Source organism: Populus euphratica, unplaced genomic scaffold, assembly GCF_000495115.2.
Source record: "Populus euphratica unplaced genomic scaffold, PopEup_1.0 scaffold1065.1, whole genome shotgun sequence".
NCBI lineage: Eukaryota > Viridiplantae > Streptophyta > Magnoliopsida > Malpighiales > Salicaceae > Populus > Populus euphratica.
In genome coordinates this window covers 4,619-17,186 of record NW_011500919.1, presented here as the reverse complement: position 1 = coordinate 17,186, position 12,568 = coordinate 4,619, and the positions used below count along the sequence as shown (strand labels likewise).

Here is a 12,568-nt window from a genome sequence, read left to right as displayed (position 1 = left end):
TTGCACCCCTGCCAAAAATCAAACAACAGACCTGAAGTTGGCCACCTTTTTCAATTTGATCCTTGGTCTTCAAATTATGCAATTTGATCTTTAATTGATCAATAAACTTCTAATTTCTTTAATTAGGCCCTCATCGATTTTAATTTCAGCCCCTCTACTTACACGCCTTTTTCATTTTGGTTCTTGGTTTTGGATTTCTTCAATTAAGTCCCTAATTGGCAATCAAACATCAATATTTATACAATTAAGCCCCTGATTTGATCAAATTAAGTTTTAAAAATTATAATTTGACCCCATAACTTTAATTTCTTTCAATTAAAGCCTAAATTGACTTCAAAATTAATTTTTCTTACAATCAAACTCTCTATAAATTCAACTAAACCTTTAATAAAATATAATTGAGTCCATAAACATATGATTTTGGACTTTTTTTACTCAAATTGAATTTTCTTTGTTAACAGGGCTTTCATCAGTCAATAAAATACTGCCAAATTTTGATCTTTATATTTTTAAATCTCCTCAACCAATTTTTATCTATTTTTTGGGCGCACGGGTATCCTTTTTTCATTATTTATATTTTTTTTATTTTTTGATATTTTCTTATTTTTCATGTGGGGGCCTAAAAATGAGTTATGACAACATTAATATCCTTTTGTATGAGAACTATAGCCAAAAAAGACACAGCAAATAGTATATGGATCCAACTTGGATCGTTGCTGCTTCAAAACATGTATAAATGCAACACAGCCAAATGCTTTTAAAGGTATATAGAGTTTTGAAGGTAGTGTAACATACCATTCCAAATTCTGGAGTGGTGTGTGAAAATTAAGTACTCAAGATGATATGCAATTGAGAAGATAAATAGATATACCTATGACATCAGGCTAGAATTGTTGGGGCATATGAGTTGCTCTTATAGTTATTCATATTATCCCTAGTATGTGTTTATTTTTTCTTTTAGCAATTCTATTCTGCTAAGGAAAATATGGGCATGTAGTCTCATATATGATATCATTGCTGTCACAAAATTGTCTAAACCCTTGACTAATTTATATATTCACATTCCATTATCAAAACTAAGAGTTTTAATGCTCATAGAGAATTAGGTTTATATAAAAGTGATAAATTTCTAAAAAATTGGTTGGACATCTTTCTTATATTGCAACACATAAACCCAAGAAACCATTATATGGTCATCAATAAAACTGATAAACCATCTAAAGCCAACAGTAGCAGTAAAAAGGGTAGGACCCCATAAATTATAGTGAATAATCTCAAACGATACATTGTATTTATTATAATTGATAGGGTAATTTGTTTGATGACTTTTACCCTGGATATAGTCCTTGTATTTGAGACTAGAGAGTAGTATATTTTCAAATAAAGTAGGGAATAAATGTTGTAAATAGTTGAGTAGTGAATGTTTTAGTCGGTAATGACATAATCAAATGTCTTGTCCTTGCCGCTATGATGATTTAGCATAATGAATTTTACCAAGGTCTATATAATCTATATAATATAAGTCCTCTCTAAGGTACCACGACAAAAAATCTTCTTAGTGAAAACATCCCAAAACAAACAAAATAAGGAATACATTAATACACAATAATATATATATATATATATATATATGTCTGATAACAGGGGGAGAAACAATGGAATTATCCACCTTATTCACTCTCTCTAATACATTTTTTTCCTTCACTCTCCACTAAATTGTTTTCAGTGGGTCAAGTAACAGAGAATTTAAATTATTGTGTACTAATGTATTCCTTATTTTGTTTGTGTATATATATATATTAGCATTTGATATGGTCTGTTATTGAGAAATTATTTTTGTTTTAAAGTCATTAAAATCATAGGTAATGTGATTTGTCGCCCCTAAGTTAATAATCCAATTGTTTACATGTTCACCAGTAGATGCTAAGTTTGTGGTACTAATAGTTCCTAGGTCTCGGGTGGTAAACTAAGGTTGACTAGTGAATGACGCAAGTGTGTTTGGATTTGTATTAGTAACAAATATTGTATGGTCATCTTGTTCTTCTTTTTTTTCCTTTAAGTTTATACCACGAGTTTGGATATTTGTGTAGCTAAAAACAAGTATCTTTGGTGTGCTTATTTCCGCCACAATGAGTCCACCTACCCTCCTGGGCTTTCGGTCCAGCAAAAGATGGCCTCCAGGAATTCAGCCCATGTAGACCAAGCTTGGGTCGAATGGCCTACTTCTTACACAATGATGGACCAAAAAACTATTTGGAGGAGTCGCCACCAAGTCTAACCAGTTTGTTTGGGCTTGTGAGAGCAAGACCTTTGAAATCAGCCCTCCTTCATCAGCCTTCTTGTAACTCACACCAATCATTATGTTTTTCTCATTAGAATTTATAGCCCTAGGTTCCTCATGCCTCCATTTCTCATCTTACCCTAGTTCCTAGCATCTCTTCCCTTTATCAATAAACCAAAACTATCTCCATCTTCTTTCTCCATCATCACAGTTCACTTAGTGTTCTCTCTTCTTACTTGAGTGAAGGCTTGCTTGATCAATAGCAAAAGAATTTGTTGAAAAATATCTCATTGGGTCTGATCAAATTGATCATCTAAACCATCCAAGAAGGTATAAATTCGATCTTCTTAAATTAATTTGTTGTGTTTTTGTATGTCCCCATCACATGTTATAAGATTTGAATATTTGTAGTCGATTTCTCACTAGAGAGTTTGTGAGCCAGTGTAATAGTCTTCTAGAGAATCACTCGCTTGTGTTGTTCAACTGACTTTTCTTTTTAGATCATATATATGGACATTATCTCCTCTATCAAAATTATGGCAATGGCATTCTAAACGCCTTTAGCTATAGAAAATCTGATAAAATTCCAAATTAAATCTGGGTTTAGGGAATTGATAATCCAACCTTTACCAATGGCATTTTATGTTCTTCATTTACTCTATATAAGATCAGTAAATGCTAGTTGTCTGATTTTGTTGGTGATTAATCCAAGTTTGTCTTCGTCGAAGATAAACATCTCCATGATTTGTGACCATAGTTTATAATTATGGCCATTGAGCTTGATTCCAGGGATGGCTACTAGCAGGTCAGAGTTTTGGGTAGGGTTGATATAAATGTCAGTCCTTAAACCTATAGTTGTAATCAGGACATGATTGAGTAGATTTGATTCTGTCATGTTTAGGTTGTTTATGAATTTAAGAAAATAAAAATGAAAAAAAAGAGTTAGATTTGGATCAGTTGCTGAATTTAAAAAAATAAAAAGAAAAAAAAAAGAGTTAGATTTGGATCAGTTGCTCTAATATCATGTAAATAATATCAAGATAAGTATAGACAATTGTTTATGTATAAATTGACTGTCTTGTTTTTTTATTACAGAGAACGTGTGTGCATGATGATAGTCTATTTAAGGATGGAAAGTTAAGAATAGAAATATACAATAGTCTTTCCTAAACTTATTCATGATTTCTAGTTTTCCTTATTTGTAATATTTAATTGTTAAATTAGTTTTTATCAACAAGTTTGATATGTTTAACTTGACATGTTAACTCATTATCTTATTGAATTGATCGATATTTGATGTGACTTGTTAAAAATATTAAAATGATATTTTTTTAATTTTAAAAAATTAATACAATATTATTTTTATTGATCCCAATTAACCCGGCTAACATGTATATTTTTATTTGTGGTAGTGTGATTCTTGATGACAAGTAATGTAATGATGCAGTGATGAATATTGAAGTCACAATAAATAAGTTGTTGGAGTCCTGGGGCTTAATTTGTTCAGGTTACAGGCCAAGAATTTTGTGAAGAAAATGAAAATCTGATTTCACACGATTGCTTATCTATCTTTAGCATAAGGTCAAGATCACTTGATCCATTTGACCAGTTGGCTATGAATTCCTACTTTTCCAGCTACCGGTCTTATACATCACCAGCCATTCTACTTCAAAAGCCATGGATGGAGATCACTTTTTGACAGTTGTCCCAAGAGATTATTCAGTTCATTCTAGAGTACTCCTTTCTCATCTTTGGCTTATTCGGGATTTTCTTATACCAGTGGTGATAGATATCTGCATGCTGCCTTCATTGTTGAAGACCAGATCTTTTAAAAAACGAATATTGAAGTATTTACTTTATTCTGTGGTGATGTATTTCAAGAAATAACTTATTCTGAGTGTTAACTTCAAGATTTTAATTTCATCCCAAACCTATAAATTATTTTTACCAATTAGATCCCAAATGTTTCTTTTATTTCTCCATGGTGTCCTTTCGTCAATTCTTTTTAATGATTTCATTCTAATTTGCATGTTTTATACAGTAGAATGGTCTCATTTAGAAGAGGTTACGGCGGAAAAGTTAATGAATGCTAATATTTTCCGCACTAAAATGATATTGATTTGATGAAAAATTAACATAAAAAAGTCTTAATGAATATTAACGAAAAAGAAAAAACTACATTTAGCCCTGTAGGAAAGTTTTTGGGACCTAATTGCTATAATTTTATAAGTTTTGGATGTAATTGATGATGGATTAATAGATTCAGTTGAGGTTCCTCATAAAAGTACTAATTTGCAAGTGTTGAGCTTGAAAAAATATTACTTTTATGAACTTTATAATAAATCAAGTGAAGTTGATGGATGTTAAAGCACAACACTGCGAGAAACGAAAACGAGTATCCATAGAAGAGGAAGTAGTGAAAGATGGACAGCATGCTCGCTGCATTCAATGTTCATATAGTAGGACGCAAGCATGATTATGCATATGGATCTGATGATGATAACCTCCACGCTGCAAACAAATCTCAGTATGCAAGCAACCGAACAGCAGATGGTTGTGAAAAAGAAATACACAGTGAATTTTATTCCATTTCAAGCAAAATGATTAGTTTAAAATTGGAAGAAAATGGAGCTGCTTTTCCTTGACATATCAGTTTATATCACAGCAGATAAAAGAAGAACCCAGAAAGGAAGTATCCAGCTGCAAGTCTGTAACACAGCAGGCTCCAGTCTTCGGCCAATGATACTCCCTAGGTTCACACCGTGTCCGAACAGGACCTCAGGATTTTCATTTGCATCCCTTTCTCCACAAGGGCACTATGAATGAGGACATGAAATGACAGAACAAAGCCGAGAACAGGATAATTGCTTGTGCTCAAGTTGCTAGAGCAATTTTTTCTTAGTAAATATCAGGCCATCATCCTGGTATTTTCATCTTTGGCATGGCAAAACCACCAGCTGTTTTCTACTATCTCTTTCACATATTTGTTTGTCCTCTCAATTTTGTCAACTTAACCTTTAGCATTTTAAAATGAAATCCAACTCAGTGTCCACATGAGCAGGAACCTTGCCTCCATGTTGCAACAATAATGCAGACAGTTCCCAACTGAAGAGTCAAAGGAGAAGAGATAAAATTAAATAAATAAATGCACGCTAGTGAAGGAGAAGGCAACTTCCTAATTGATTGGTCAAAGCAATTTAAATATTTTACAAGGACACTTGAGAACCCAATTCAGCCCAGGGGAGGAAAGACTTTCATGAGCCACATACAGAAATTTAATATTTCACTAGCCTTATCAGTATTTGTTAGTTTCCTGGGTACTAATCAATAGAGAGTTACCTGGGTCATGAACAAGGCACCAATTGCAGTAAACACCAAACAAATTAAAGTCGCACAACAGAACATCATTCTAAGCATGTTTATCTAGTTGTGTGTGAACATCTGGTATAGGAGACTGGCGTGCGCACGGCATAACACAGCAGCATGAATTGACTGCTTGACAGCTCCGGCCAGCTTCAGTTATAAGTTCTGCATAAATAAAAAGTATCTCGGTGAATAAAAAACAAATGAAAAGGAATGTTGTAGAGAGGGGATAAAGCAAAATACATGGCAATGGTTAAATGCCCTCAGCTTTCAGGTTGTAGCTCACCAATCACCAAATACAGCATCAAAAGTCATTCAAATCCTTGCACTGCAAATGCATATCCCAGTTAAGTTTCTAGTTTAACTTGACACAGAGTTTCAACTTCTTTGAAGAAAGCCATAATCCCATCCACATGGGTGCAGGCTACAGAAAAATCTTCTGTCGCTCAGCTCCAATAATGGCCTTATCATCTATACTCTAAACTCTCTGTTTGTATCATATATTTCCCAAGTCAATCCCAAGTTAGGGGCATTTTTTCCAGTTAACTAGGGGCTAGGACCGCATTGTGTGGGTAAGAATATTGGTCTTCCATCACAGGGGTGCAAGGTTCATGCAATAAGATGATAGATTTCAAGCAACCAAAGCTAACACATAAGACTATCTATAAATTCTACCTCCCAGGATGACATGACCCAAATCCGTGAGAATATAACTGGGTAATGCCTTTAGATATTTTTCAAGGTTATGGAGGTTTAATTTACATCAGATAAGGTCAAATTGAGGAGTTCAGGAAAAAATCTATTACGTCAATACAGATACATAGGAAAGAAGTTCAAGAAAGGAAAAGAAAAAATATAAAAAGGATAAAAAACAAGTTGTGAATATCATTAGCAAAAATTAAAACATAAGCAAGAAAAATCTGAGAACTGTATAAATTGCTAAACATGCACCTGAGTATAGGTAAAGTAGGTCGATCAAATCTGCTTCCATGAACTCACAAAATCCATAGGTCAATGCAATGTCCAAATTACAAGGTTTAGAAATTCTGACTACTTCTGGTGCCCCTCCCTGAGTTTACTTGCCTTGGAAACAACTTGCAGGGCTGTGCCCCTCACAATCCAGGCTGTCATTTCTGGTTGACATTCAAAAGCATTAAGAGGAACTGGATTTCCATCCACTAGTTGTACACCATACACAAATGGGAGTTTAAGAGTAAGGAAACTCTCTGGTGGTAGGACTACTTGACATCCGAGGCTGAACTGCAGCTTTTGCTCACGGTCCGACACTGATGGCGGGAGGCACGATGGCTGCAAACAACACAATGCTAAAACATGAATTCCGAACTAAAAAGAATTTATAAGCTCTGCTGAACTCAAATGACAAAAAGAACAACACTAATAATAAATGCTTAATATTTGCAATAAAAGAAAAGGAGTCGGCAAGCAAAGAAACAATGAAAACCACAATAATATTCCAAGACAGCTCTGGTGAACTCCAGTTCATGAAGGTGACAGGATGCACTTCTACAATCATATAAATACAATGTTGATGTATGTACTCTAAAGATAAAGGCTGGCCTACCGCAAATTGTATAACTGGGCATGTGGCCAACACAACTGGAAATGGAGGCGTTACCTGCAAGCAGATTCTAAACATTAGGTTTTTGATAATTGAAGACAATATTATATCTTTGACAATTACAAAACAAAAAAAAAAATGTTGGCGGATATGGTGTATTTCTGTGTTTCATCGCTTAAACAACATAATTTTTCAGGTTCATAGAGATCAGGAAAATGCATGAAAAGGCTAGCATCATTGTGTACCAGAAAAATCCTCTGCAACTGTGATAATGTGCCAGCAAACTTGACCTTTGGTGGATCCTTCTTGTTCTTGGAGAGTTGGCAGTAAGGGCAATTCATATAGATTGGTAAGTTTCTATTCAAAATGGAGAAAGCACTTCCACCATCATCAAGGCTAATAGAAAGAAATTCCGCTTCAAGACATTTCATAAAATTGGGGCGTGTTGGAACGTTGAGAGAAGTCTGTTTCTGTTCCTTCCCTGAACCAGAGAACTTTACCAGCCCATTAATAGATGGATTCCAATTGACCCCCATCTCCTTTGACTTATCTGCATTTCTCAACTTATTTGCAGTAGCAACAGCCATGTCCTTTGATCTTCGATGACCTTTACCAGTGCCACTGTTTCTCCCCAAGTTTGAAGGATCAACCAGACTATTGTCTGAAGTTTCCACAGAAGGTACACGAGATTCTTCAGGCAAAGAATACAGAGGTCCTAGTTCATTGAGATGATCTAAACTTAGTAAGAATCGGTGGCCATGGGGGCATTCATGCTCAAAACCAACATAAACTATTGCATGCTTGGAAGATTTCACTACTTCACCACCATTAATATTCACAGGGACCACATTGCTTCCTATTCGTAGGAAAGGATCACCGTCTAGGCCACCATTAGAAGCAATTCCATTTAAAGTTTCTTGAACAGGTGACATATCTTCATATTTGTGAGATCCTTGAACAACTTTAGGATGAACCTGTTCTACACTCCTATCTCTCGCCCAGTTTTTCCTGGAACCTTTCTCAGAAATTGATGGGTGCTGTTTCCTCTGCTGTAGGGGAGGAAATCCAGAATCTGTAGCTGATGATCCAGCTACAACCTCAGAAAAAGGCTTTCTCATTGTAAAATTTGGAATATTTCTACCAAAACTGATTTTTTTGTCATCTAATTTGCTATTTACTGAAAGTTTTCTTTGATTTTCCACCCCTGTCTCCATATCTGCAGAGTAAAACACAGTTTTCTTTCTATCTACGTCACCATTAAATTCAACCTGGGGATCTGAACTTGACCTAATTACAGAACCTTGCAGCAAATTTGAAGCTGGTAGACCATTTAGGTTTGTCGGTTTCTCTAGAAATACTGTCCATTTTGAAAGAAATTTATGTGTAGAAGAGAACCCGCTCTGCAGGAGGCCCTTGGAAGGTTCATAGTACCTTGTGCCCGCAACACGAAGCAAACTCCATGAAGATGATTGAATCGGTCCTATATTGCTGCCCTCAGGTAATTGGATGGCAGGAAGGAGCTTGTCACAGTCTGTGAAGCAATTAGAGGATACATTTGCTGATTCAAAATCAAAAGGGTCAGACAGTAGTTGACGTGAACGACCACAGGCACAAGCATGAAGGAAAAAGTATCCACTTGAATGTGGCTTGGCTGCAGCATCATTATGCGGCTCACCAGTATCGACATTGTGTCTCTGGTGCATGCATGGTTTCCCCGTCAAACTAACAGCATCACATAGCTGCCTCCCAGATTTCCAGATGGATGTGCATTCATCCTCCAGCTTTTTAGCAAACAGTTGAACTGCAGGTCCCCTGACCATGGACAGGAAAGCATGCAATGCCTTTTCTAAATGGGCCTCATGCTGTGCAGTGGCATAACAAGCAGGCAAATCCTTCAAATACTCATTCTTTGCAGTTGGAAGAGCTTTTTCACACCAAGTAGTCGAAAATTTTGTGTTAAGTCCTCTGCTATTTTCCAGCAAATATACTGCAACATCTAGAGGATCCATAATCCTTGAAGTTCCTTCAACTTGAGCTGAACCAGTGTTTCGTTGAAGAGGTTTCCTTTTAACAACTTCAGTTTCATCAATACAGCTGCGTTTTGCAGAAAGAATTCCACTTAGAATAAGTTGACTAGATGATAACCATATTTCCAAACTTGGAAGTTCAGGAGTAGACAATGTCTTTCCAGACCCAGCTGAAGCTGAAGCTGCAGCTGCAGCTGCAGCAACTGCAACCATGCCAACACCAGCTGCAGAGCCACTGTTTGTGCCAGTAACCAACCCCCCTTTTCCTCTCAAAATATCAGACTGCCTGTAAATGAACTCCTTTATGGATAAAATGTCCTCTTTGTTTGCATTCTGACTATGCCTTTCATGCAAAAGAGAATCTGAGGTTGCTTTTCCATTCAAAATATCTTCCACAAGATCAGTAGCAAACTCCAAGGATTCACCCCTCAGATTAGCAGACCTGTCAAGCAACACAACAGATCTTGATGCGTCAAGTGAAAACAAGGGTGCAGAACTTGAAACAGCCCCACTTCTCGAACCAGTATGACCACTTTCAGAACCTGATAGTGTTCGGCATTTCTTTATCAGAAAACGAATCTGTGCTTCAAGAGATGACTGCAGTTTCTTCCTGAAACCACCTTCTGATTTACTTACAGGGCGTGCTAGCACAACAACTGAACCAGAACCTTTTGCAGGTGCATTTGACCTAGCCACACTACTCAAACCAGAAGATTGATTAAATGAGGTACTATCAGTTGACTCCTCCACACTAGAACCAGAATTCAGCACATCCAAGAAATCATCGACAAATACAAAGAGCATCACTGGAGTACAATATCCCGGAAACAACGACACATAGGAACCTAAACCAGACATAACAGAAACAGCCGAAGAATTGCGACTCGTGAAACTACCACTTCTAACCGGAGAAGAACCAGTCGAAGAAGCCAGCCTAGATGAAGACAACGAAGAATGAGGCCTAGATGACAGTGGCGGGATAGTTCTCGATCTCACATATGGAGTTAGTGCATGCTTAGATGCTTGTAAAACCCTAAACTTTTGCAAAACATGAGTGTCAAAACGCGAACCCTCCTGTATATATAGCATCACATGGCAAACCTGCATTGCTAATTGAAATATTTATTAGATAAATCACACGCATACCATCCAAGCTCACAAACCATAAGCACCAACCTAATTATAGATTTTCTTTATTATCACAATGCTATAAGCCCATCTAAATATAATGCAAATTTAACTAAAAAAATAACAGAATTAACAAAAAAAAAAAGCCCATTAAAAAGAATTACATAAAAGAAAATTAAGCTTGGAAATTTAAAGCAAACCCAAAGTTCATGAAAACGACTTACAGAGAACATGAAGAGCAAACCCTGAAGTTCTTCAAACTCCAGCTCTTCCAAACCCGAATTCGAGAACCCATGAATAATGGGGCAGCGGATCGAGTAAAACTGCAAGAACAAGAGCCCTTTCTCTTCTTCATGGTAATAACTGATTTTCCTCTTCTTAAACCAATCCTTAACTTCCTCTTTATCAACAAACAATGTTTTGTCGAGATTACCCGACCCGAATGCGTTGTAGTCAAGGATCCGATTGATAAGGTGTGTCGAGTGGTCGGGGCTCCGGGAAAGGAACCCAACCACTACTACACCTTCCAGGGAGCGAGGATGCGACTGGGATGATGGTAGGGGATCTGGAGAGGAAGTGGGTGTGGGTCCAGGTGCAGGTGCAGGTGTGGGGGGTCGGGTCAGGACCCGCATGCAAGGTGGGTTCGGGTTGCGACAGTCCATGGAGAAAGAGAAGGGAAAGGGGGTGAGTTCAAGAGACAGGATGTCATTGAGTTTGGAGGTTCATCGGAGTGTCTTCGCCTCTTTGAAATTGTGACGGTATCATATGCATGCTGTCTTCTTAAGAAAAACTATTATAGATTTATTTTATTTTTATTTTTACATTTCTGTTTTCAATCTCGAATTATATATTTTTTTATCTTTTTATATCTATTTTATTATTATAAGATAATAATTAAACATAAATTTATTTCTGTATTTTTGTTTAATTTATTTTGCCAATCTCTATTTGTTGAGGTTTTGCGATGCAAGTACCTTTCAGAAATGGTTGAGTGGAACATTTGCAACCTACAATTTCTCAAAATAAGGACAATCTTTATTATATCTTCAAGTCTTTCCTTATACGTTCATTTGGTTTCAATTAACATAATTATTAAATATTCACATAATTTATCTTAGTTAAAATTATTGTGATTTAAGAATTATCATTAAGATTATTTAAAAAACAAATCTCTTACAAAAATCACGGTGAATCCCTGAAAAGTCAATAATCAATAACACTCGTTTTTTTTTTTCTAAACTTTTTTTTTATTTCCATCACCAATTTCTTTATATTTTATCTTAAAAATTATGTTTACTAGCTTTTTTTTTTTAAATTAACGTGGGTGTCCGGGCCAGCTTGCGCGCACCACGACTAATCCCACGGGTCCTGAAGTTAACGACCATGTAAGCCTCGAGTGGCCATCATATAAGTAACCAAGAACTCGAACCTGAGACCACAGAGGGAGCAAACCCCTTAGTCCTAAGTCTTTACCATTTGGCCACTACATAGATGGTTTATTTAGCTTTTTATTTGGTTCCTGAGGTGTTGCAAAAACATTACTTATTTTTTTTAAAAAAAAATATTAGTTAAAAAATATTAAAAATACAGAACCAATTAAACATTATATATAGACAGAAGGTTTCTTTTTACACTGTTCAAATCACTTTTATATATATATATATACACACACCTTTATAATTGTTTTTCTTCTCGTATCAGAGTTTTTGGTTTTAAAGTTTTAGTTTTGATCTAAAATTATATTTTATTTATTATAAGCATATAATTTAAAAAATAAAAGAGAGATTTTTAATGGTGGATGAAATTGTGATAATTAAACAAGTTATTTTTTATATAAATAAGTTTTATTTGATTAAAAATTTTATTTAAATTTTTTATTTTACGATAAAAAGTATATTCAAATGATAAGTGTTTTTTTAATTTAATTTTGTGTTGTTTTGTCTCATTTTAAAGGTATTTTAAGTTGAAAGATTTTTTTTTTAAGATGATGATGGTATTTATAAGATAATTTTTAGATAAAAATAGATTGAAAATAATTTTTTTAAATAAAAAAACCAACCTAGTTTTTCAACTAATAACATGTTGTATGGTTATTAAAAAAAAAAAGAGGAGAAAAACACATTTTCAGCCAAGAAACCGCTTGCGAGCCCACACGTATGGCTTATTCATTTTATAGGTTAGATGGTTTGG

The 12,568-nt window shown here is 35.3% G+C and overlaps 1 protein-coding gene across 3 annotated transcripts; it reads right to left on the bottom strand.

Annotated features, from left to right (window-relative positions):
- Positions 1 to 4,834: 4,834 nt before the first annotated feature.
- LOC105116818 (uncharacterized) lies at positions 4,835 to 11,166 on the bottom strand. 3 transcript variants are annotated; one of them, XM_011014300.1, is made up of 7 exons: positions 10,603 to 11,166; positions 7,469 to 10,351; positions 7,227 to 7,280; positions 6,596 to 6,952; positions 5,888 to 5,972; positions 5,621 to 5,809; positions 4,835 to 5,386 (listed from the first exon to the last, which is right to left on the bottom strand). In XM_011014300.1, exons 1-4 carry the CDS (start codon positions 11,038 to 11,040, stop codon positions 6,695 to 6,697), a joined length of 3,633 nt encoding a protein of 1,210 aa, XP_011012602.1. In that variant the 5' UTR covers positions 11,041 to 11,166; the 3' UTR covers positions 4,835 to 5,386; positions 5,621 to 5,809; positions 5,888 to 5,972; positions 6,596 to 6,694. The 3 variants fall into 3 exon arrangements, with proteins under 3 accessions (XP_011012602.1, XP_011012604.1, XP_011012603.1); XM_011014302.1 differs by having other exon boundaries at positions 7,469 to 10,359; positions 10,603 to 10,694; XM_011014301.1 differs by lacking the exon at positions 5,888 to 5,972.
- Positions 11,167 to 12,568: the final 1,402 nt, after the last annotated feature.